This window comes from Globicephala melas, chromosome 20 (assembly GCF_963455315.2).
Source record: "Globicephala melas chromosome 20, mGloMel1.2, whole genome shotgun sequence".
NCBI lineage: Eukaryota > Metazoa > Chordata > Mammalia > Artiodactyla > Delphinidae > Globicephala > Globicephala melas.
Window position 1 is genome coordinate 2,119,692 of NC_083333.1, and position 26,940 is coordinate 2,146,631.

Here is a 26,940-nt window from a genome sequence, read left to right on the forward strand (position 1 = left end):
TAGGACCACAGAGCATTACATGAGGCCACGGTGCCTATCGCTTAAGCTTTGCAGCTCCCATCCGGAGTGACGGCTAGCCCCACCCTGTCATGGGGTCTTCTGGCTCTGCCTCACGGCCTGACCCACACCCCAGGAGAACCAGGGGCAGCCCTGGCTGGTTTTAACAGCCAGTCCAGCATGGCTTTAATAATGCATGGCACACAATTAAACTTTAATAGTCTTGCACGGGCAAAGAGCAGTGGCTCTCACTCAGGGCAGGACTTGGGCTTTGGGGAGTTCGGCCAAAGTTTTCAGCTGCTGCCAGGTTCTCAGAATCAGGTCCCACGTGGGTCTCAGTTCAGACATGCCATGCGGGGCGACATCCACCTCAGACAAACGAAGGCAGGTCTCCAGCCCCTTGGATGGAGGAGCTAGTTTTTTGTGAGCCTCTACAATGTGGTGGCTACTTTTCGTATATAAGCTTATTTTCTGTTATCACAACCCTGAGATAATGACTACTATCCCCGTTATAGAGAAAAGAACAATGAAGAGACAGGGATCTACCTGAAGGCACTTGGATGATCAAAGCAGAGCCGGGATTGAAATACTGGTCTAATCCCGAAGCTCCTGCCTTTCCACTACACCGTGATGCCTCTTGGACATACTCGGGAAATATCCTGGAGTTGGAGAGTGGGATGAAAACTCGTCAGACTGGAGGCACGTAGCATCACTTTCAGAGCACGCTAAGTGGGCTCAACGAGCTAAAGGGAGAGTTGAGTGTGCAATCCGGGGATTTCTGATATAATAAAAATAAGCCAGTGATCCCTAAACATCAGGACATGAGACTCACCTGGGAGGCTTGCTTACTTATTTGTTTGTTTATTTATTTAGTTTTGAACTACAGTTGATTTACATTATATTAGTTTCAAGTACAAAACATAGCAACTCAGTATTGTTATAGATCATCCTCCTTTTAAAGTTATGTCAAAATAATGACTATAGTCCCTGTGCTGTACAATATACCCTTGTTGCTTATTTTTTTAATACACAGTAGTAGTTTCTAGCCTTAATCTCATACCCCTATCTTGCCCCTCCCCCTCCCCTCTCCCAACTAGTAACCACTGGTTTGTTCTCTATATCTCTCCGTCTGCTTTTGTTTTGTTATATACATTCATTTGTTTTCTTTTGGGGGATTCCACATATAAACGATAACGTAGAGTATTTGTCTTTCTCTGTCTGACTTCTTTCACTAAGCTTCACCCTGGCAGGTAGGCAGGGCAAGACCATTTTACACACAGGAGAACTGAATCTCCGTAAAGTAAAAGGACAGCGTAAGAACACAATAGATGGTGGTAAGTCCAGGGCCAGCAGTCATGTCTTCCTGCCTCCAAGTTTCATACTTATTCAAGCATTCAGTCTTCTCACTCTGGGCCGAGAGGGGAGGGGAGGTGTGCAGGTACTCTTCAAGAGGTGGCCCTTGGTGAGGGTGGCTGGCTGTGTGTCCTTGAGACCAGGGGCCAGTCTGTGAGGCCTGCAGGAGAGACAGGCCGCTGCAGGGAATGAAGAGGGCTTTGGCAGCGTCAAAGCCAGAAGGGAACAGGGCTGGGGGACAGGGGTCTCTAATAGCCCGGGCGAGAGATTATGGACACTTGCCCAGGGCAGTCACTGAAGTATTGGGACACATCAAGGAAAGGGGTGTGGGAGGTCCTTGAACAGAGCAGTGTTGCCCCTACAGTCACCAATTAAGTACTGGATGAGCTAAAAGAAGATCATACTTGGCAACCATGGGCCATAGAGTGAGGGACAGAACACTTAATGATTTTCCCAAGGAACCTTGTTTTGGGCATCAGAGAAAGGATGGATTTGGGGGGAAAGGGACTTGAAACAGCCCCATCCTCATCATATTTACCTCCAGATGGGGCAGAGGTTGGACTCAGGCTGAGAGGTCTGGAAGGTAAGACCCAGGTAGCTACCAAGTAGTCAGGGAAAGGTATGTCCCCAGCACGGAAGTTCCAGAGTCAGAAGAGAAATGATGTTGCTGGCTATCCTGGCATTCAGGACATAGATGATAGGAGGAAAGCAAGAAATGTGGGGGGGACTCTAGCAGTCCAAAACTCATGGAAGGTTAGAGCTGGAAGGAGCCATGGGGGTTGTCAAGCCCTAACTCCTCACTTTCATACGAGGAGAGTGAGGCCTAGACATGAGAAGTGACCTGCCCAAGGTCACACACCTGGCAGCTAGATCCCAAGCCTTCCAACTTCCAGGCCAGCACTCCTTGCAACCTAGCCGGGGCGTCTCGCCGGCAACCTCCACCGTCCCACTTCCTAATTACTGTATGATCCTAGACTTGGAGATGGAAGAGGCAGCCAATTAAAATGTGCAACTTTTAAAATGTCAGTTCGGGATAGTGTATTGACCTAATCCCCAGATGGAGGCATTAGCATTCATGCTCCCTCACACTGCCTGGTGAAACCTGCTGACATGTCTAAAACTGCAAATGCTTTTACTACCTGAGGTGGCAGGGAACCCTCCAGGGAACACACGGACTGAGATGAAAGGTGGAGGAGATGTGAAGGCCCCTCAGTGTCCCAGTCTGGCGGGGAGGGGCTTGAGCAAAGGGAAATTGCTCAATGGGGGTTTCTTTCTTATCCGAGAACCCATAGGCGATGGTCAGATTCTTGGCAAGAAGGAACCCTATTAGTCAACGAATCCAAAACGAAGGGCTCGCTAGTGAGCAAGAAACGTGCGTTCTGATTAGGCTCTGCTCCTAAATTGCTGGGTGACGTTGAGGAAGTCCCTTGGCCACTCTGGTCCCCGATTTTCCTTATTCTTTAAAACAAGTGTTTGGGGTTAGATGATCCCCAGGGCTCTGTACCTCCAGCTCTGACATTCTGTTTGTGGCTCCTTAAAGGCCCTGAGCTAGTGTCTCATATAAGGAACATTCTGGGACATTCTGGCATATTCTGGCCTGTCTTCACCCATCCGTTGTTTCTCATTGACACTTTGTACCCAAAGCTTGGCTCTGGCTTACCAGCCTCAATCTTGGCTTCTCTCAAGAAAAATTCTGGCTTTCTTGGTACCAGATACCTTGGGTCACCACCTTCCGGGAGCTTCCATCCCCTGTATTGCTTGGTGCCTCTCCCCTATAGTGAGTCCCAGGCCCTATTCCAGGAGGTATATCCAACACACACTCATGCACAAGAGCTCTAAACTGTCCCAGGAAAGTCCAAATTGGAAGAGATATTTGTATCCACACTGCCCACCCTATTCCTCTCCCACTATAGTAATCCATATAGCCTGACTTTTAGGCTCAAAGGGAGTAGAAATGGATACGATTGGAAAAATAGATCAGGGCCAGTCCGTGGAGGAATTTTGTACGTTATCATGTCAGCCAGGGTTCATTGCAGAGAGGTCTGTGGAACCGTAATCCCATCTGGTGGTCATGGATCCAAACATAGACTTGGAGGTCAAGCCAAGTAAGGAGTCTGTGGAGATGCTGTCAGTGCTCTAGCCACATGGCCTCTGTACTCTCTTTTCCTGCTGTCAGGCGCTTCCTGCGAACACCTGTGACTTTCTGCCTCAGAGTAGTCTCTGGGCACAGGGACATCCCAGGCCTGAGCCCCGGGGGCAGGTGGGAAGTTTGGGGTTTGGACACCCCAGGAGCAGCTCTCAACCAATGATAAACAGGAGCAAACAGATGAACGGCCAGCTCCCTCCCCAATCTGGTGTGATTACCCTGCAGTGTGTTTTTCACCATCTCTAGGAGGTCCCCTGCAGTGCTAAGCCCCAGGCACCACAGTAGGAACTGACTCCAAGTTTACCATATGCAGTGGTCTTCCCTTCCCTGCCGTACTTCCACAGCCCCCTACTAGGGCTTCCTGTAGTCACTCCCAAATATACCCTGAAGTCCTAGCCTCTGGAGGGATCCTCTGGAGCACAGAAATGGTGCTTACTGTGCCCACTCTTGGAGATTCACAATGTACGTGGGTATATTAAAGGCTCTGAGAAGGCCTGCAAGAAATCAACATGTTTAACTCTGTTTAGCCCAGCATTTTCTAACCTATTTGACCACAGAGGTTTTTTTTCCTTTAAGCATCTCATAGAAATCATGTTTTCTGGAAAATACTTTGGAAAATGCTATGCAGGCATTTTCAGGCACTACTGGAGTCGTGTGTTAGAAAGGCCCAGCGAGCGGTGGGTTGGCCATGGTAGGAACAATCACTATTATCAATGGTAGTTACATCCCACTTTTGTCTGGATGCTGTAGGATCATGGACTGTCACAGCAATCTTGTGATGGTTAACAGAGATGGTATTCGCACTCTCACGGGTAAGGAATCCGAGACTCAGAGAGACTAAGAGACGTGCCCAAGGTTATACAGCTACTACGTGACAGGCTTAGGACTCCTAACTCCACATCCTCTTTGCAGTGGGCTTCCTACTTAGCAGCAGGACTGGGAATAAAATCCACGTTCCCATCATCCTAGTCCAGGGTTTCTCCATCCACCCAGCAGTGAGGGTCAGCCACTGGCCTCCGAAGGTTCCTGTGATTGAGCGGAGGTCAGAAGACCCCCAGGGGAAACGAGAGGAAGTGGGGAGGCCATGGCCATGGGCTGTGCACACCCTTTAGGTATTAGGTCCCTTGTTCTGACTCAGGTGCCCCGACGACTTCAATTCTCTCTCTTTTCTTCCCCTCCCCCAACACACGCCGCTTTATTCGTGTACACACTTACTTAGATTTCCGGGCCTGCATGCATTCAGATATCCAAGCATGCGTGTGCACACCTGCACCTATATAACATTCGATGCGCGTTGTTCTTATTACTTGTTTTGTTGTCTGTCTTCCCCTCTACACCTGTGGACTGTATAACCCACAGGGTAGGAGCTGAAACTGTCTTTTTCACCATGAAAACACCAGAGGCAAGTACAGTGTCTGGCACAAAGTAGGTGCTCACTAAATATGTATGGAATAAGTGGATGCATCAACCCACAGATGTGCAGACTGCGTGTATCTATGTAGCAAACCACAGTGCACACACACATACAGGCACACACACCCCTAGTATGTGCAGGCAAACACACATGCACACGGGAACACAGGCACAGATCGGACCACCAGTACCCCATCCGGAGCCCAAGGTCAGGACATGGACATCACGCCTGCTGACAGGAGTCTCTTGGATGGGATCCAGAGCCTCCCCTCTGGAGAAGGCAGCAGCCATCACTTTGCTATCAGTCTCTCTGCTCCATTTATGGTTGAGATAAAATGTGTCACCGTTGCTTCACTGGAGAGCAATGTTGACGTGGGAAGAAATGGAGAAATATTGGCCCAGCTTGCGTGCTGGCTCACTGACCTGGGGGAGCTTAAGGCATCAGTGAGTTTGGACTTAACTGCCTTTTTTATTGGGCTTTAATTCACTGGTACTTTTCCGGAGAGAATCCAATAAGCAGATGCAGGGTCGAGCAGTCTCTGGGGCTGCCAGCCCCCCTTGCCCTCTCCCCGCACCCGCAGGCCTGTTCTAAACCACTTCTCTGCACGGGATCACCCTTGGCCCTGTGGCGATGGGAGGAATCAGCTGTCGACGCCTGTCTCCTCCTCCCTGGCCTCCATCTTTCGCCCCTTGCCAGGCAGCCTCTCCTGTCACAGCTCCCTTCCCCGCAAGGGCATTTCAATTTCATGCAATAACACTGATGGATAGCTTACTCTGTTCCACCCCTTGTGCGGGCTGCTGGGATACAGAAATGAACAAGAAGGCATCTTTGCCCTCTGGGAGCCTGGAATGAAAAGGAGAGGCAGACACATAAATTTCACAGTATAATAGATACCAAAAATTAACCCGTGAACAAGGTCTAGTGATTCGGGTAAGGCTACCAGATAGGACGCTTCCACTTCCTCTCAAAGGAGAAGGGAGTTTGCCAGGCAAGGTCCTCCCGGGAAGGGCATGCCAGGCAGGTGGAACAGCAGGTGCAAAGGCACAGAGGCATGATAGAGCGGAGCGTATCCGGGGCGCGTGCCAGAAGTCCCATGCAGTGGCGTGGGGGAGGGAAGAAGAGAGGCAGCAGGGTTCCGCAGGATGAACTCAAGCCTGGGAGTCGGGAAACCTGGATTCCAGTCCCGTCTTTGCCGCTAATTAGCAGTGTGACTCTGGGCGAGTCATATTCCTTCTCTTCCTCTGTAACATGGAGAGTTTGAGCTCACTGAGCTCAAAGAGGTCCTCTCCCCCCACCCCAACGCCTTCTCATCTTCTTTGCATTGACGTTTCTCTGCTCTCCTAAGGTTCTGACTTAGTTGATCCTGGTTTTGAGTTTCTGTAAAAGAGCTGACCGCAGAAAGCCCAGTACAGGCCTAGTGGGCTCTGAGAATCCGACAGTCTTACAGAGCAGGTGTTGCTGCCAGCCCTTCTCTTGGGGCAGGGGAGGCCCTGGAGTCCCCCTTCTCAGAGCTCTGCCCCGAGTCCTGCAGGCTGCAGGAGCTCTCCCCAGCTAAGTGGGAGAGCCAGGCCAGCGTAGGGACGACATGGTGGAGTGCTCCTTCCTCAAGCAGGGAAACCTGATCTGCATTTCAAAGTTCACCATCCAGAATCATCCACATTCTCAAAACATCGCGTTTAAAAGGATGAGCTTCAGTTATCTGGGAAACTTTTCTCATTTCACCCTATGAATAAGGCATGACTGAAAGCGGGGAAATGCATTGGAAAGCTTCAAAGCTCCGTGCAAATACAGATACTAACGCGCCTTTAGTATAGGGTACAGTATATGTACTATATACGATGGTATAGTACATCCCAGTCTGCCCAGGACGATGCCAGGTTCTCCCTGTTGTCCTGATGTAATTACTAAGGGTGGCCCCACCTTTCACTGTCAAAGGTGCCCTCCTTGGGGCATAAATGTTATAACTGCCCTGGTTGTTAAGCTCTTGAGGCAGGAGTGATAGCAGGGAAGCAGCGTGCTCTAGTGGAAAGGAACGGACGTTCGGTATGAACGCTGACCTGGATGTCAGTCCCACTCTACCTTGGATACCTGACTGAACCTTTCTGAGCTCAGCTTTCTTGTGTGTAAAATGGGAATCTAACACCTCCCACGCTGAGTCTTTCAGAGAAATAAAGGAGACATTGCCTGTAAGCACCTAACACGTATGTGCTCAGTATATCTTCCCTCGGCATCTATGTCCTCGGCAACCCTATAGTGCTCAGTGCCGGGCAGAGGAGATTGGATGTTGAATGCAAGAATGAAGGAGTCCACCAGTCAATCAAGCCCAGAAGCAGAAGTTGGGGCTGCTCTCCCTACAGTCCAGCTCCCTCTTCTGTCAAATGAGCTGAGACGTCCAGAGAACTGGGAGTCTTCTACTGCGGACGGAGGGTTTGATCCTTTCACAGCATCTTCGCCCCCATCCTCCGTCCCAGAGCCTTCTCATAGCGCTCGCATTGATTTCTCTCTGCTCTTCCACTTTTTTTTTTTTTTTTGCGGTACGCGGGCCTCTCACTGCTGTGGCCTCTCCCACCACGGAGCACAGGCTCCGGACACGCAGGCTCAACGGCCATGGCTCACGGGCCCAGCTGCTCCGCGGCATGTGGGATCCTCCCGGACCGGGGCACGAACCCGTGTCCCCTTTATCCGCAGGCGGACTCCCAACCACTGCGCCACCAGGGAAGCCCTGCTCTTCCACTTTTAACCTCCATTCAGCTTCTCCTTTTCTCTTTCTTCCTCTTTGGTGGTAGTGATGGGGGCCAGGGCCGCTCTTCATCTCCATTCCAATGCCTAGCCTGAGAGATCAATATAGACCTTACCCGGCCTTTGTATTTGCCCAGGTCCCTCATTGTTTCCCCGAATGCCTGTTGGCAACAGTGTTTTATTCTTGGGGACACCGGCACTTAGGGACCATGGATCTGAGTTTGGATCCTGACCCCTGCTTATGGGCTTAAAGGGCTGATTTGGGGATGATAATTTGCTTATGGTAGAACGTCTTGTAACCTCTCAGAGTCTAAGTTTTCCATCCTTAAAAGGGACATAATAACACATAAGACCATGATGAGGATTAAATACATAACTGTGTAAGCTGTCTCGCACAGCGCTTGGCCTTAACCCAGAATCAGGGTCTTCACAGTCCGGCCCAAGCCACCTTTCCCATCTCATGCTCCACTTCCTCCGCTCACAGCGCCACAAATTAAAATTCCAGCCGTGGTTTCTAGTTCCACCTCAGCAGACTGAGCCAGCCCAGACCCATCTTCCACTCCATGCACATAGACATGCAGAACAAAGTACAGTTTTTTAAAAAATCTTTAATGCAGAGCTAAGCTCGAAAGAAAAGGAAACTTCAGGTGCCGGAAATGAGAAAGCCCTGGAACCAAGATGGCTGCATAAAGCCAGGACCCAGGAATAGCCATCTCTCCACCAAAGGGTCTGGAAAGGTCTACCTACCAAGGAAATAGATTTCTGCTGGGGGCTCTAGGTGGCATGTGTGTGTGTATACAAGTGTGTACACGTGTGTGCATGTGTGTACACGTGCTCTGCTCAATTCAGATAAAATCCCCTGAATACCTACCGTGTGCACTCCCCAAGCTGGACACAGGGGATCTGGCCCACAGTCCCCTCCCTCCACTGGAACGTCAGAGTGCATCCCCAGGAGGGCAGAGACCCTTGGGGATATATTCACTGCTGTTCTAAACACTTGCCCCATACTCTCATTTAACTGCATGACAGATTCGCAAGGTGGAGGGTATTACAAAGAAGAACTGAGGAAGGGAAATTAACTAACTTCTAGGTCGGGACAGAGCCAGCATTTGAAACCAGACAATTTGAGTCTGAACTCTTGTGTTTAGGTGCCCTGGTATATAACCTCGTACCGGAGAGTAGGTGTGCAAAAATGTTTGTTGAATGAAAACCCGAATGAGTGGCCGGGAGGGGCTCCCAGAGCAGTTCAGGATGCTGTGGTCAGGGTCGGACTGAGCAGGCCCAGTCCAGGCAGCACTGACCTGCGAGGGGCCCCGCGTCCAGCCCAGCTCTCTGTAAAGGGTGCCAATTTTAAATGAAATGGACTCCCCTGGCCTATAGGTGCTTGAGAGATGGTTCCTCCTGTCTCAGGACGGTTGCATCGGGCCCCACTTCCTCCGAGGCTCTTCTCAATTTTTTTTTCCCTCCCCACTGTGCATCTGGCTCTAATTCCTTTCCTGGGTCGCATTTGGTGGTTACCACTTATGTTCTAAAACGCGCCATTAGGCATCTGATGTATGGTGTGTTCGGTGGGTGACCGCACCGGTGCTCCAAGCCGTTCGTGGAAATGAAGAGGCTACCGCCGTCTGCCGTGAGCGCCGCCTGCTGACAGCGGCTGCCAGTCGGCCCCCTGGGGGTCTGTGGGCCCAGATGGGGGAGGACAGACTGTCCCTCCAGCCTCACACGTCCCCCCAGCGACACGAGCCCTGGAGTGAGCAGGTCTGGCTGAAGCACCTGACTCCACACTGAGCTTAGCATCCGTTTGTTTTCCTGGAACCCATTTATTACATACTCAGCTGTGTACCAGGCAAGATGAGGGTGCCTTTCCTGCCCTGTGGAGTTCACTGTGTATGACTCCAGGCCCGATCCAAACAAGCTTAGGGTCTGAGGTGGGGTCATAGCTGTAGCCAAGTGGGTCTGGGGCCGATGGGGGCTGCCAAGGGGAGACTGTGTCCTGTCAACGTGGACACACAGCTCTCCAGCACCGGGTACCTCAACAGCAACAGCAATGAACTGGGGCGTGGAGAGCCCCAGCAGTTACTCCTAGAAATTGCTTGGGACCCCTCTAGAATCCTGGGATGTTATCAATGGAAGCATTCTCATAGATTTTTTTTTCCTGCCTTTTAAGCCAGGCTGACCCATTCAGACACCCCTCCCTTAGCCATCCCTAAGATGTGGCCTCCAGTGGTAGCTGGTGAATGAGACAGGCCTTCAAGCCCTTCCCTTTCTCCCCAGGGGAGCCTGTCTTTCCTTGGGCTCATCTCCCCCTTATAAGCAGTAATAACCCTAATGAGCATGGCTGTCTAGATGCCATGCACCCAAGCTCATTTAATCCTATGAGGTAGGTCCGGCCTCCCATTTTCCAGATGAGAAAACTGAGGCTCATAGGGGTTGAGTGCCTTGCTCAGGTTCAAACAGCTAGTCAGCAGTGGCATATGGCTCAGAGCCTGAAAACTCAGACTGCTTTCCACACCTGCAATTCCTCTTCTTGACTTGGATCCTTTCCTCACTCCACGCCCCTCCCCCCAAGTCTAGCGGCCTTCCTAGACACCTTGGGTACTCTAGCCCCAGCATCTCCCACTGTCTGGAATGAGGGTCTCTGGCTCCAGTTCATGGCTCTGGAGGATCCAGCTCTCCTCCAGACCCTCTGCCAGTACAGGACAGGCTTGCCCAACACCCCCACTCGAGGAGAAGGGTGAGGGTCCTGACCAAGGTTATATCTGGTTCAGGCCCCTGCTCCTGGAGTACCCTCCTGGGTGGCGGTGTCGAGGATGTGCAGAGTATTTGCATAAACGCTTCTAGGGACAGGGAGCTCACTGTCTCCCAACACAGCCCATTAGATTCATCTCTGTTCAATAATGAACATATATCAGCTTTTAATTATGAAACAATTTTAAACATATACAAAGTAAACAAGACAGTATATGAACCCCATGTGCCCACCATCCCGATCCCACAATATTAACATTTTGACGTTCTTGTTTCCCCTGTTCCTCTGTTCACCCCTATCCCTCGCTTAAGGACGATGATGATGATAATGGTGATTTAACATTTCCTTTTGTTGTTGTAAAATGTACGTATACTGAAATGCACCTATCTCACCTGTATTGTTTTGACAAATAGATACACTTGTGTAACCCATACCCTTGGGATATAGAATATGTCCATCTCCCCAGAAAGATTACTGTGGCGTATTTTAATTGTTAAGTTCTTTCCCTATGTCCAACCCAGATCTTGGCACTGTTCTCCATGGCAGTGCAGAATAAGTCTATTCTCTCTTCCAAATGATATCCCCTCAAATATTTACAGATAGCCTTCATGATCCGCCTTAAGTCCGCTCTTTTTCCATTTTAAATACCCCCACTTCCTCCAGCCATTTCTTTGTTCTCAGAAGACAGGGGAACTGGCTTCTGACATTGATAAAAGGAACCCTGATTTCACCCTCACCAAATCTCTCCCCGGTCCATCCAACCTGAAGTCGTGAGCTCAGGCAGAGGTCTTGGCCACTTGCTTAAGTTCCTGCTTTGGAGAAAGCTGGCTCCTGGGGGGAGCCACACAGGCGTCCTAGCTTTATACAGTTTTTGATCAGCTACGTTGTGTGCAAATTTCTTTCTTTATAAAATAAATTGCACCATTATTCTTTCAGTCATTCTCTTTGATCATTCAACAAAATTCTACTGAGTACCTATACTAAGCTAGGCTCTGCATAGAGCCCTTGGATAAATAGGTAAGACATAGTCTCAGAGTTTGGGGATGAAGCAAAAATAGACAAATAAATGAAAGCATTAATTTATTCAGCATTCATTGGTTTTCTGCTAAGTCCCTCGAACTAGGGCGGATACAGGGAATATGGTAGCGAAGAAGATGCTCACCCCTGCAGAGACTTGCAGTGGTGACAGCTGACAGCTCTCCCTGAAGCTTACAGGGCTTGAGAGGAGGAAATTAACTGGATATTTTCAAGGTAGAACCTATAGGACTTAAACATGCAGAGAGCTGCTGACCTGCCCCCCTCAATTCTCTGATTTGGTGGATCAGCGTTGTAGAATTTCAGTTGAATTTTGGGGACATAGCAAAGGCTCATACTGTTAATCAGTGACACCCCTGGGCCATCCTGGAGAGCCTCAAGCCATCGCTCTGCCATGTCTAGGAAACAGTTGGCAGTCATGTGGTTTCACGTCCTGACTGGCAATTAGTCTAATTTATACTCAGACATGTTAGAACATGCTCAGGAGCAAATCCTAGATTTTGCCCCATTGCTGAGAAATAGTAACCTGGATTTCTTTTTGTCACTCACAGAGTGGGATACAGAAAGCCCAGGTTTCTTAGTCGGACAAAAGGGTGGAGCTCCTGGCTCTGCCTCTGACTTGCTGCATGACCTTAGGCCAGTCGTTTGACCTCCCATGGATTCTGTTTCTTCTTCTCTAACAATGGGAACAATAGTAGGGTTCCTGGGTGGTTTGCATGGGAACGTGCATTTAAGCTCCTGGCATGGCATCTGACATGTAGTAGGCATTCCGTCTCAATTATTAGAGAAGATCTGAAGCTATTACCAGGGACCTCTAAAAGCACTCACCAAACAGATGCTTACCCCCCTCACACCCCAGAAGAACAGACAGTTGACAGGGCTGGAGAGACAGCAAAGCCTATTAAGGAACTTACATTTGATCCTCCAAAAAGCTCTTCAGACCTCACTCGGGGTTGGTACAGACATCATTAATTTTGGTCCCCAGGGCATCTCTGTGAGGCAGGTGCAGCCAGTCCACTTGACACATGAGAAGGCAGACTCACCGAACCAGAAGCTGGAAGCGCCTGGACTTCATTCCCATCTGACCCTGAGAGGTGTTACTATTGCCATTCTTCAGATGGAGGAGTCAGAAGGTCAGAGAAAATAAGTCACTGGCCCAAGGTCACATGGCTCAGGACTGGTAGAACTGGGATCCCCACTTGGATCTGTGTCAATAAAAAAGCCTGTGATCTTTCACTTCTCTGTGATGCCTCTTGCAAGTAACTCACTCTCTCTGAGCCTCAGTTTCTTCATCTGTAAATGGGACAGTAGTGTCTATTTTGCAAGCTTGTGAGAACAGCCTGTCATGACACTTTCATCATGAATGTCTTTCTTCCGATCTTCATCTGACATTGTCTGGAGCAGGGCCCAGACAAGGGTGAGGCAAGCGAGGCATCCGGGGTGCAAAATTTAAGGGGGCGCTCATTCTCAGCCCCCGGAAGTGAGAGGCTCCTTAAATTCTGTGCCCGAGGCACCTCACCTACCTCATCCTAGCCCAGGCTCTGATTTGGAGGTGAGGAGGTGTGATGGGCTTGGTGGGGGAGTGTGGAGAGGATGGGAAAGATTGGGATAGGTCATGCTGATATCAAAGCAGTAGCTGAAAACTGGCCCTCTGAGAACGTGCAGAAGCTCAACAGGACCGAAGGGTTAGAACAAATACTACACAAGCAGACCTTGCTTCATGTTCATTGTTCCTCAAGAGCTGCGTTCTGTAAACTGATGTGTGGGAATCAAGGATGGCCTTACAGCTGCTCCATCGCCTTGATGATCTAAAGCTGTTTTTTCTCCGTTTCTACCCTGACAGCGAAGGGGAGTGTCCATGTCTTATTTATCTTTGTATTCGCAGGACCTCACAGAGTATTTGACACGTGATAGTTGCTCATTAGATGTAGAATGAACTAAAATTCTTTGTCTTTCATTCTGAAAGCCCCTAATCATCTCAGGTCCTTTGATCCTTTTATCCTAAGTCAAGGAACTGTGGTACCATGAAAATTACAGTTGCCTGGGAGTCTAGTCCACCAGTCTGAAACAGAAAAACATAAGGATGGTCAAGAAATATTAGCCCAACGTTAAAAGCTCATAAATGGCAGAATTGGTATTTGGTTCCAAAGCTTATGCTTGCTCCACCAGAGTGCAGGGGGGCAAGTCTAAGCAATTTTTTTAATATACAAAGTCCTACCTCTGCCTGTGTCACCAACTAGAGTCCCTTCTGCCTAAATCCCCAAAAGTGTTGCCCTGCTTAAAACTTCCCCAACTATCAGGCATTACCCTTAACTACAGAAACACTGGCACCATCAGCAGAGCTTACATTCTTCCAGCACAAGGAGGGTAAATAGGATTCAACTCACTCGCCAACTCTTAATAGTGGCAGCCAGAATTACTGGGCTGAAAAAAAACCTGTGAGACTCAGAGGGAAAGAGTGCTGTGATCCATTAGTTATGTCTGCTGTGGACCTCGGAAGGAGAGTGGTATTGTGCATGCTGTGTATCTGCCAGCTGGTCTTAATTCCACACTTCAGGAAAGCAATCTGATTAAACTGCCCTCCGCACTCATGAATCTGTGATGCCTTTAAACGTTCATAATGCAGGCTTTGCTACTGAGATTACATGCTACTCAACCTCCGAGACCAGCCATGGGGAAGAACTAGAAGACAACGACATCCTCTGAGCAGTTCCTGGAGAAGCTGAAATATATTTTTAATGAGAAAACATGAGATCAGTAAGAAAGTGACATGAGGATTTTCGTGCCGTGTGGGTAGTTACCTGTTTGACCTTTTCTTGGTCAGCTTTTAGAATCAACCTGCCTTGGGACTGTTTTCAGCCCTGGCATTAATCAGAACATCTGCTTTACTTCTGTTAACATCATAAACCATCGTTTGGTTTTTACCCATGCATTGTTTTCCATGCAACCCTGTAGAATAATGTGATATTAACCAGGAACACAATAGATCACATTTCTAATCCCCACCTTTCCCCTCCCCCATCCCACACCTGCTCAAAGAAGGACGATTCCCAGAAGGTGTGTAGTAAGGCAGGTGCAAGGAGTGACATGTGTCTTATCTCAGGGTGGGTCATCCAGGTATAAAACGCTCACAGTGGGATGGGAAGCCTGCCCAAGCCCCCTGGGATAGGTGCTGGGAAGGTGGGGGAAAGGTGAGGTTCAGCTGAGCAGCCAGGCTGATACAAACTTCTTATAGAGGAATACCCAAGGAATGTTCCAGAAGGGATCTGGGCACGGCCACAGGAAAACCAAATGGGCACATATTCCTGTAAGTCCAGCAGACAGCAGTTAGAAGAGGGCACAGGGCTGTAGTCACAGGAATCAGGCAAGCAGCTGTAAAAAGAACTCATAACAGGACCAGGAACCCAGAAATCACAGCGTGTAGGAGCTGAGATTTCAGAACTTGGGTGCAGAATCCCTACTACAAACAATTATCTTAACTAATGTCACTAGGTAGGTACCCTCTGCCAGGCACTTCCCATCCATTATCTCGTGAGTAATCAGAACGTAGACTAAGATGTGCCCCGCTGTGGGGCTCTGCACCCCGGAAGGGCCGAATGTGGCAGAACTCAGGGCTACTTCCCGGTGCATCTGGGTGGCTGCACCTTGAACACAGCCCTGCCTCCAGTCGCCTCTGCCTGGGAGCTGGCGCACACTGGGGCATCAGGAATCGTGTCAGCAGGGTTAGAAGGAAGGAATGGGGGCAGCAGAGGGACATGGTACCGGGCTGTGGACGGTTTGTGCCCGCTCTCTCTCCTTCACTTTTTCTGAGCCTCTGCCCTCCTCGAAGGCAGGGAACCCCTCCTGAGTCCTGCTTCCCGCGTCTGAGGACAGCCAATGGGATGGTCTTTGCAGTGAGCCTTGGCTTGCTAGAAATGTGCTCTTTTTCTTAACCCACCTGCCTTGGCCCTATATCCCTAAGTTGGGCGTGGTGACCTGCTGGCAGTGTGCGGATCAGAGAGCCGGGCTTGAGGGGTTGGCGGGGGGTCCACTGAGACTGACACTGGTTTCCTTGGAGGGAACCAGTTGCCAGCTCTTCTCAGTCACTGCGTGTGTGACTTAGTGATTTTCAACTAGCTGAGAGCTCAGCTCCACTATTCATTGTGCACAACGTCTGGCACATAGTAGGTGTTCAGCCAGGATAACCTGACTCCAAAGACTTCCACAAATCCTGCCCACCTCTTAGTAGAGCCCATCACTGTCTACCTGGGGAGGGGTTGGGGAGGGGTGTTTGGTTCCGGAAGCAGAAGAGAGCTGGAGTGATGGGCTGGTAGGCAGGGCTCAGCGGGCACCACATGGCCCCGTTAAGCCCAGGAGCCAACCTAAGGGATCTGTCTCAACGTGCTAAGTACCACTGGTTTCAGCAGCCCTGTCCCTGAGAGAATTCTGTATCAGTCCCCGCAGTACTTGGTACCACGCAGGATCATTCTGCAGGGCCACCCTCCCTACTAGGTGGTCCCTAAAGAGTTGATTCATATCTGCATTCCCAACGCCTGGGGAGGTGCTAGAACACGAGAGATGTTCTGCAGGTGCAACTGAATGGATGAGCCACAAATGTGGTCCCAGATAGAACAACATCTCAGATTCCACTTCTGCAGGCAAATAGCAACTCTTTCGCCTCCCCTGCTCCTTCAGGGCTTAGACAGGATACAGGCCACAAACAAGAATGTTCTCTGCCTGGCCCGAGGATTTGTTTTTCTATGAAGTGCTTTCAGATCCATGACAGGCTTTTGGTCTTTACGACAGTTCTATCGGAAGTTGTTCTTACCAGCATTTCGAGGATGAGAGATCAAGATTCAAGATGAAATGACTTCCCCAAATCAGGGCAGAGCCAGTATTGGAAGCTGGGGCTGCCTCGTTCCCAATTCCACGCTTGACTTTTTTCTTGCACCCAGACACCTGCCCGTTAAGTGCCTACTCTGTGCCAGGTACAGGACCAGGCACTGGGAACCCAGAGGTGAAAACGACGCAGCCTGTACTGCCCACAGGAGACAGGCAGTGGAGGACCCCAGCAGAAAGAGAAACCAACCCATCCTTGGGTCCCCTTGGAAACGTCCATCATGCCCAGACTCCCCTCCCCCGACCTGCCAAGCCGCCGTCTAACTTGAAAGGCTTCTAGCTCCCCACATCCCACTTCATGACCCCAGGTCAGGCCCAATTTGGGGTGCTCACATGAGGTGCCAGGAGGGATTCATTGGCGGGGGTCTGGCATTTCAAATGACACTCCAGGTGCCTTCAAGTTGCCCCTGTGCCTCTGTGAGCCGTCCTCCTAGAGAACATTTGCTCACAAAATGTGTGACTTGAAGGAGAGCGCTCAGAGTCACCTGTCGCTCCCCTCCGTGCTGTTTCCCCAGCTCACAGATTTGCAGTCACCTGATGCTCTTTTCTTCTGCGTGGGGCTCACACATCTCTTCCCGCGTGGTCTGAAGCTCTCTGGACAGTTGCCCAGCAGAAAAGGCCCAGGCTGTGCTTCAGGCTTGGAAGGAGGAGACAGGCGGGCTTCTTAGTGAAACTGGCACAACAAATGTCACATCCCGGCAGATGGGTGCAGGGGCTCGAAGGAGGGGGATCGCAGTACCATAGTATACGCTCAAAGAATGCTAAGGGTTCTTTGAGCGACCCATACATATAAAGGGAAAAGTCAGACGAACCACTCTCTAGCTGTAGGACCTTGGATGAGGTATTTAGCCTCGCAGAGCCTCAATTTCTCATCTGCAAATTGGGGAGAATAACACCTACATCTGTGGGCTGTGTGAGCCTTAAAATATAGAAGGTGTATAAGCAATCAGCATAGTGCCTGCCTCGTGGTAAATGCCCAGTGACTGTACATTCTTCTTTCCCCTTCAAAAAGGAGCCCGAAGAAGAATGATATTAATGATGTCCTAAAAGAGGCTGGTCGGGAAGCGGGGAGAAGTGTTTGCCCACTTTCCCCTCATCTCCTTCATTCCCAAGGACCACAACAGCCATGCGGAGGTGCTTTCATGGGTATCCATGAAATGGATGAAATCGTCTTTTTAATCTCATTGTGGGGAAAAAGAAGAGTCATGCAACAGTCCTTGGAACACGATAGGTGGTCAGAAATTCCTGTTGAAGGAAGAGATGAATAAGCAAGGAGATTTCTTAACGAGATGCCGTCCTTGCCTTCAAAGAGCTGACCATCCATGGCGGCCTCCTCACGCACACATCCCTCTGCCGTATTTCATTTTCAAACACGTTCCTTGCAACTTCAGAAAACAAAAGACGGCTTCATTTTGTTTACTGGAAGCCTGGTAACCCATTTGACAGCCTGTCTCACTTCCCCATGTGTGAAATGTGTTGGAGGAGTTTGACGGAGAAGAACAGAGCAGATGAAACAGTGGGCTTCAGCATGTCCGTTATTTTGAAAGCAGCCTAATGAGAAATTTCAGCAACTCACTGGGAGGAAAGTTCATTCAACTCAAGACTGAGCTTTAGAGGCCTTTTGGAGCAGCACAATTTCATTTCCTTCAAGTGTAATAAGCAAGAAGAGACAAGGAACCCACTGCTTAGGAGAAGCCCTAAAGGTCAGGATTAATGAAGGGTTGGAAGGTTTGAAGACTGCAGGCCCAGTTGTGTGCTAGTAAGTGGTTATTTCAACAGTCCTTAAGGGAGCTTATACATAATTTATTTTCTTAAGTAGGTACATGGTGTTGAAATGTTTACACTACTAATCGGACCAGAAAACTGTGTCTTCGTGGGTATCTGCCGTTCCTAACCGTTCCCAGCAAGGGCTCCACGTTGCACTTCCCAGGCTCTGTAAGGCGGGGTGCCCCAACAGGTCATACCGAGCCTAGAGGCTGGTACCCAGGCCAGCTGGAGTTGCCAGTCTTTCTTATTCCTGGATGCAGTACCCCGGCGAGGGAAGCTTAGCCGTAATCTCCAACCCCTGGCATGTGCAAACAGAAAGCTTTAGAGGAAGAGCGTAGACCCAAGCCCAGGTCTCAGCTCTGCTCCCAAACTAGCTGTGTGACCTGGGGCAGGACACTTCACCTCTCTGAACCTTAGACTCTCCACATGCAAAATGAGACATCTGGGCAGGAAGATTTTTGGCAAAGATGACTTTCACCCTGGAATCTCTACTTACCGGCTCTATGACCTGGTTCAGCCTCTCTGGGCCTCAGTTTCCTTATCTGTAAGACAGGGGTGATAATACCAAACTCATAGGGCTGCTGCAAAAATTAGTGACAACAGATAAAATGTGAATGGTGCTCCAGAGAGGGTAGCAAAGCCAGTCTGTGACATCGGGGCTATTCTTAGACCTACTGGAAGGCAGTGAGACCCTCTCCCCATCCCCACACCCAGGTTTCTTTTATCTAGAACGTGCCAACTGTGGACAATTATATGCCAACAAATTGAATAACCTAGAAGAAATGGACAAGTTTCTAGAACCATACGGCCCACCAAAACTGAATCAAAAAGAAATAGATCATTTGAACAGACCAATCACCAGAAGTGAAATAGAATCTGTAGTTTTTAAAAAAAAAAAAAAAAAAAAAAAACTCCCTGTAAACAAAAGTCCAGGGCCAGAGGGCTTCACTGGGGAATTCCACCAAACATACAAAGAATAACTTATACCAATCCTTCTCAAACTCTTCCAAAAGACTGAAGAGGAGGGAACACTCCCAGAGTCATTCTATGAAGCCACCATCACCCTGATACCAAAACCAGACAAAGACACTGCCAAAACTGAAAATTACAGGCTAGAACGTGCCAGGTTCAGACTGGCAGTGGCTATCCACTCTACCAGTAACTGGTTACAATTCAGTTGTTGGAATCCAAATGTAGATTTTCAAAGTGGATTTTGTGCATCAAAGTATGTCCCCTTCCTACAGAACTCCATGGCCCCAGCGATCTCATTGGCTGCCCTGGGCTTTCAGCAACAGGCTTAACATTCTTAAGGAATAAGCAGTTAGTGGCACATGGCAGTTTCCATCCCCTATAACTACTTCAAGATGAGCTTAGTATCGTGGGGACGTAAGCAGAGAGGACAGGACTCCTCAACCCCACCCCCATTCTTCAATTGATGACTGACCTCCCCCGTAACCCAAATAATTTCTCTCTCTTTTGCTGAAAAGGACCTAGTATGGATTCATGACTCGTAAAGATGTCTATTATGTAATCTTCCAAACAAATCCGCTTGCATTCTCTCATTTAGGCGTTACAACCATGTGGCAAGATTATCTTGCTCAATTTTCAGATGAAGAAACTGGAGTTGGGAAAAGTAAATGCCATGTTCAAGGCCATGGACTTGACAGATAATGAGAAATCTGCTTTGATACCTTCTTGTCTGGCTCGAAATTTCAGTGTTCCTTCCTTGATGGTAAAGTCACACCCATGAGTCCCAGCTCTACTACCTACCTCTTCCCTAAGTCTCAGTCTTCCCAACTGTAAAATGGGCATGTGATAATAAGATGCTTCCCCATCAGGGTAGTTGAGACCATAATTAGGAATGCTATAACTCCTATGAAAATGCCAAGCAGGGGCCAGCACAGAGTAGAGGCTCAGGAACTGTTGGTTTTCTTCCCTCCGACTTCACGGGGCCATTGAGAAAGTTGCAGCTGCACACGTGCCATCTCTGAACTGTAACACACGGTACCAGTGTGAGCAATGAAACTGATGGTCATGGGGCCCATCTTTATCTCAGGCTTCCCCCCACAACCGCCCCATCACTCCTGGAGATCCAGGTTTGAAACATGCACCATTAATTCTTACAAACCGATTCAACTAAGGACAATTCTAGACTCTTAGCAACCTTGCAAATCCAGCCCTGCCATCCACGACGGGGCTGTCAGCACTTACCGAGAAGCGCCTTGGAGAATGGCAGGTCTGAAGAAGCAGCAGGCTCAACCTAAAAGTCTAGACTTAAATAAATAGTATTTTCTGGCTGGCGGCGATAAGGCATAAATTGGAAGCGCATGTTACACTTACACGTCATTATGCATCGAAATGGGGAAGGGGAGCGGCATCTTGTCCCAAATTTGTAGCAAAACTGCACTGTGTGTACATAGCTCTCAGGCCTTTGATGTTGAGCAGAGAGGAGAACGATCCTCTCCGAAAAGCCCAGGCAGGAGCGGCTGAGAAGGAGGCCAGCAGAGAAGTGCAGTGAGCATGAGCCCGCCTGTCTCTGAGCCCCTTCTCCTGCCTCTGAGCCCCTTCTCCTGCCTCTGCAAAGGTAAACTGTCTTTCCTCTAATAAATACCTTCATGGAGAAGCAAGCAAAAATGCTTAGGAGCAATCAGTTAGGAAGCTGAGAAGGCCAGAGCAGAGAAAGAGAGGGAAGGGGGTGGGACAAGATGTCAGCGTGAGCTCCCGCCAGAACCAGCAAGGCTGCCCAGCACCAAAGGGCACCTCCCAGAGGTGGGCAGGGGGATGGGAGTAGCAACAACTTGGAGCCCATTCATTCATTCATTCCACAAAACAGACACAGCCCCGCCCCCTCCAACAAACAATCGCGTGAATCGCCATCTAGTTACACGCTTTGATGTGTGCTATAAAGGAAAATACTGGGAGTGTGAGGTTATAAAACAAGAATCAGTAGCAGGGCTTGTACAGTTCCCATAATACTTGCACATAGTAGGAGCTCATGCATATGAATATTGATTGGCTGATGGAAAAAGCAAGGCAGAGAGGAGCAGCGTATGGCTCAGAAACATCCCAGTGACAATGTCAACATGCTCAGAAAGATCGCGTGTGTTAGAGTCAGACAGACATGGCTTTGAATCTCAGCTTCTCTACTTAATAGCTGTGTGACCTTAGGCAAGTCGCTTAACCTCTCTGGGCTGTGGTTTCTTCCTCTGCATAATGGGAGGAACAGTACCCACCCATGTTTACTGTTGCACGTGATAGCTGCCGTGGTGAAAGAGCAAGGGGCACAGTGAGGAGGGATGTCATATAACTTGGTCCAGGAGCACGGGAAGGCATCTTGCAGGAGGAGATGCATCAATCCAGTCTTGGAGAACAGAGGCTGCCCAGGCAGAGAGCTAGATGCTGTCTAGGCAGAAAGAGGAACGAGAGGAGTTACAGGCGGCAGCAGCAGCAACTAGAAAACCGCAAGTACTACGTGAACCAGCAGGACACATCCAGAGGTGCTGCAAGTTGTTTGATCTGGCTCCACCCACCCACTCACTCACTCGTTCATTCATTCATTCATCCACTTGACATATATTTCTGGAGCACCCCCAGGTGCCAGGCCCTGTGCTAGATTCCTCGATGTACGTGCAGAGGTAGTCTCTGAACCCATAGAGCTTCTCTTCTAGTGGATTCTCGTGGACTCAGATGGGAAGAGGAGGATAGAGCAGGCAGAGAGCATCATAGAAAACTGGGTGTGGAGGGAGGGCCTGGACCTTACTGTAAGGGGGATGGGCAGTCCTGGTGGATTTTAAGCACAGGCTTAATATAATAGGTTTGCATTTCTGAAAGAGTGAGCCACAGTGAACTTAGAGGAGGGGCTGGAGAAAGTTGTCTGGAATCCGGGAGCCTAGCTGGGAAACTGCAGCATCCCAGGCAAGAAATGATGGGGGTCCTAAGTTAAAGCAGTGCAGAAGAGAGAAGGCAAAATTCAAGTCGGATGTAGAGACAGTGTTGACGGGCCCTGCCGGCTAATTGCATGTGGGGGTAAGGAAGAGGAGGTGTGGGCAGCCGCTCTGAGGGTCTGGCGTGAGCCCCTAGGCAGGTGGCAATGCTGTTCCCCGGGACACAGTGTACCGGAGAACCATCCAGTGGGGCACAGAGGCTGAGGAAGATTTGATCCCACGGGGACATGCTGAGTGTCGGGGATCCATGGGTCCCCCTGAGGCCACGCTTAGCAGGCAGTGGGATCAGTGTGTCTGGAACCCGAGAGAGAGCTTGGGGCTGGAGGCGCAGATTAGAGGGTCAAGAGGATACAGATAATGCCGGACACTTGAAAGGCACGTTACTGCCCAGGGCGGGGGTGTGGTGTACAGAGGGAGAAAAGAGCAGATCCCACTGCAACAAAAGCCAAAGGTGTCCAGATGTGTTCTTTGATGCCAGAGTCCCACTTGGCAAAAGTCAGGCCATTAGCCAGGGGCGAGGAATCATTGTCGCCAGGAGGGTTGATTGTGACGGGCAGTGGGGACTCTAGCCTGCTGTTGGATTTCTGGGGTCTCCCCAGTCTCTGGAGCCCAGTCTGAAGTCACCCATGTGCTTCTCTCTCTCTCTTCTCTCCTTCAGGTGTTTACAAAATATGGGAAGTGTTACATGTTTAACTCAGGCGAGGATGGCAAACCTCTGCTCACAACAGTCAAGGGGGGGACAGGCAACGGGCTGGAGATCATGCTGGACATTCAGCAAGATGAGTACCTGCCCATCTGGGGAGAGACAGGTGAGCTGGGCCAGGGACTGGGGCAGTGGGTGACGGTGGAGGGGTGCGGACTCTGAAAGACGTTTGCCTCGGGTGGGCTGTCTTGGCCCACCTGGTGAAGGACTGCTGTCCGTCAGGGGGTTAGTGACATGACAGTCAACATAAGGATGTCCCTGGTATGGACTGCAATGATGCCCTGAGTCACCTTGGATTTCACTAGGTGGGAGCGGGCAGATGATGGGACCATTGGAAAGGGAAGGCAGGGAGGAAGGTTGGAATTAACAAGTATGGATGGGGAGGTAGGTGGCTTGGTTTCAGGAGAAGAGGAAGGGGTGAACCAGCTCCTTCCTCTACCACCAGCTTGAATATCCCAGCCCAGCTAGCAGGCCCAAGGGAAAGGAAAGCAGACTCCTCCCACTGAGGGAAGGTGGAGAGGCTGCTGGAGAACTGAAGCGCACAGACACAGGGGCCTGGCACCATGGCTGCCCGTGTGTACAGTCCCCAAAGCTTATTTCATGCATCCAATTATGCATTTATTTATTCAGCAAACTGTTCATTAGCCACGTATGCTATCTCAGGCTTTGCACAAAAATAAGGACATTAAATTGAAAAAGACCAAGCCCTTGATCACAGCCTAGAGGAGGAGACACAGAATCCAGTGGGACATGAGGGTCCCCCGTGCTGCGGCAGGACGGCAGCCTTCGCCTGGGAGGAGGGAGGGTTCAGGGAAAACATGAGGTACTTGCACGGGGTCTTGAGATTATCCTGGATTACACAGGTGGGTCCTCATAAGAGGGGTGCAGGAAGGTCAGACAGAGAAGGCACGTGATGACGGAAGCAGAGGTTGGAGTGATGCGGCCAGTAAGCCCAGGGATGCTGACCGCCTCTAGAATCTCAGCAGGTGGAGAGAGTACAAAGGTGCCCAAGCATGGGACACTGGATGCCAAGGAGACCCAAAGTGAGATTAACGCTGGGTTCAGGGCGAAACGGGGGGGAAGGGGGAGGGGGTCTAGAGATGGGCCTGGGAGGGGCCACAAAGAGGGATGAAGGGAGAGAAGATTCCAGCAGGACAGAGGCTTGGGCCCTCAGGTTGGCACGGAGGAGAGGTTGGAGGCCGAGCAGGCTGGCCCTCACTTCTTGCAGTCCCCACCCCGTGACTCCTGCAGCCGGTCCCCCCAGCCCCCATCCTGAGGTCTGGCCCTCACCAGGCCCAGGCCCACCAGGCTTCTGAGGGCAGCGAAGGCCTCCCCCGCACCGGGACGACCACCCGCAAACCCCGAGCTCTCCCCCCTCCCCCGCACCGGCCCTCCCGGCAGCTCTTACCTGGGCATCCCACGGTGGGGGGCGCGGGGGGGCGGTGAGCAGGGCCAGTCACCTCCCATTGTGCTCAGTCCTCCGGCTGCTGCAGCTGAGCGGCAAGAGGGCGCCACGCGACTCGTTCCGGCACCATCTCTGGCAGCTCACCTCAGGCTCCAGGCCCTCCAAGCCCAGTCTGACCCTGGTTGAGCAGACGCTTCGATGATCCCGTCCACTTTCCTGAATTCAGTATCCCTTGGCCCCCCTCCAGCAATGTGGAAGACGGTCCCTCTGGGACCGTAATCGTCCTCCCTCCTCCGCAGCCCTGCGTGCTAGGAAGGGCCCCTCATCCCCGTTTGCCAGGGAAGGAGGCTGAGGTTCGGTGCTTCCCCCAGGCCACCCAGCCAGGCCTCCTGAATCCCCACCTCCAGGCTTCCTCTATGGTACCTTTCTTCAGGCTGATACATCACCACGCACGAGCATCTCTTGGAGACTCTGGTCACCTTAAAGCTGCTCGTTTCCTGCGCTGGTTGGGGGGGTGAGCCTCACGTGGGTGGGAGCGAGGTCCACACACCTGCCGCAGGAGGAGAGGCGGGCTCTGGCCGGTGAGGGATGCTGGTCCACAAGGCCACCTAAGAGGCACGGCCACATCCTGCTGTTTGCTCATTGCTCCCGTGGGCTGGGGGCACGGCCAAGCCTCTCGCCGCCACAGTCCTCGGCAGGGAGGAGCCTTCCTGACCTGCCAAGCCGTGTGGCTCCACAGATGCCATCTTGCCTCCTTTACGTTTCCACTTCCTCTCAATCTCCAGGCAAAGGAGCCTGGGTCCTTAGAGGAGGTATTTGGGTGATGATGGAGAAGAAAGAAATTGAAAGTTGGCTGTTGAGGGAGTGGCCACAGACAACTTGATGACAGAGGCAAAGTAGGAGGACAGGAAAGTGGCTTTACAGAGTCAGACCGAAGATCAAACCCCCAGCCCTGCCTTTATCAGCCGATCAGATGAGAGCTGTCTGCAAACTGTAAGCAGTGGAAGGTTGATAACGGCAACCAGTAGATGGGAGGATGGTCAAACCCATCCCAGAGGCAGAGACTATGCCAGATATCTCACAGCTACACAAGGGTCCTGGGCACCTTACCATCTGGATGTCTCATGCTCAAAGCAGAGCCTTTGGCACACTCCTGCTTCACCTGTCAGACATTTAAGGAAGCAGTGGGGGAGCCACGCCCCCAGGTGTAACTCTGACCTGGAGGATGGACCTTTGGTGCCAAGGAGTGCATTAGGAAGAGGCGCCCTCTTTGGGTGGCCCCAACCCTATGGACTCATGCTTAGCGAGTAGAAAGTAACTATGAAATTTACCAAAAGTGTCCTTTCCTCCGGGCTGACAGTGCCTCCTTGGTCAAACATCCTTGTGCAAGGCAGCCTGGAAATATGCCGTTTTAAAGATGGCAGGCTCAGTCACACATGGACCTTGACCGTATGCCCCCAAGTCGCCCCTCTGGGCTGTTAGCAGTTTCAGATGTTACGTGTTACAGGAATAGAAAGGATCTGGGGAACGCTGGTTAGGCAAAATTAAACACATTAATTCAGGACAGGAATTCTTTAATACACTACATTGTAAATCTCCAAGATGGGCATATTGCACACACCAGTTACTTCCTCAGTGCTTTGGACCGTGGAAAACCTTCTTTTTCATGGAGGAGCTCACAAAATAGAAGAAGGACAGGAAAGCTGTCCTCGACTACGGAAGTGCAGATTTCATGACCAACGTTTTTCTAAAGGAAATTAAATTGAAGGCGGGTGGGAGGTTGTTAAAAATGAAACTCTGTGTAGATGCCTCTGAGTAACTTCAAAGATAAAAGAAATAAGCAGTGGGTTATCTAGGCTGCAAATGAGAAACACCAGATTCAAACAAGCCTGGGCATAAAAGGAATTGTATTGCCCGTGGAATCCAAGGCAAACTTCAACAACCCAGCAGCAGGAAGGCAAGGGTGCAGCATCAGAAACAACTGGAACCAAGGGCAGGAGATTCCTCGATCTCTCACCCCTTCTCTCACCTCTCCTCTTTCTTAACTGCTTTATTCTCTCTCACTAGAGACAGGCTTTTTCCACACATATATCTTTTCACACATGGTTCCCAATAGATGTATATCTTACACGTCCTGCCACCAGCGAGAGACCATTCTGGTTCTCTCACTGATATCCTATTAAAAAAGAACAACAACAACAACAACAAAAAAAAAAAAAACAGGGAAGGGACTCATTGGTCCAGCCAGTCAGATGCCCACCTCTGGACCAATCAGTGAGCGGGAGTGTGTTCATGGAAGGACATGGGAACCCTGAGGGAGCTGGGTTCCCGAGACTGTCCCAGGAATGGCCCTGCTGGGGAAAGAGGGGGCGAGGGTGGGGATGGGTTACATCTGAGAGAACCAGAATTGGTGTGCAGGGAGCCCTCTAATGAGCTTGCATTCTAAATAGACAGGCTCAGAGTTTATATCCTTCATTCACCCTGATGTGGAATACGCTTTGTAATCAAGTAAACTCCGCCGTGAGGTCCCCAAGTTCTAATATTGTGGGAAAATGAATTTGACATTATATTTTTGAGCAATTATTTTGAGAGTCAGTGCTCTAATAGAGGTCAATGTCTTGCCCCATATTATCTCCCCAGCCTCATCCCCTTTACCCTGTCCCCTTGTTCGCTTGGCAGTAACGACTCTGGCTTCCCTGGAACTCCTTGTGCCCTCCAGGAAAGCTTACCTTCAAGCATCTGCATTCTCCTTTTCTTCTGCCTAGAATTCCCTGCTCGGACCCACACGGCTTACTGCTTCACCTCCATCG

The 26,940-nt window shown here is 50.3% G+C and overlaps 1 protein-coding gene across 2 annotated transcripts in view; it reads left to right on the forward strand.

The window, feature by feature from the left end:
• ASIC2 (acid sensing ion channel subunit 2) overlaps positions 1–26,940 on the forward strand; it is a 1,015,869-nt gene that overhangs the window by 912,487 nt on the left and 76,442 nt on the right. For both annotated transcript variants that reach the window (XM_030862152.2, XM_030862151.2), the window contains exon 2: positions 22,681–22,831. In XM_030862152.2, the coding sequence (XP_030718012.1) occupies positions 22,681–22,831 (151 nt within the window). The remainder of the gene's footprint in view (positions 1–22,680; positions 22,832–26,940) is intronic.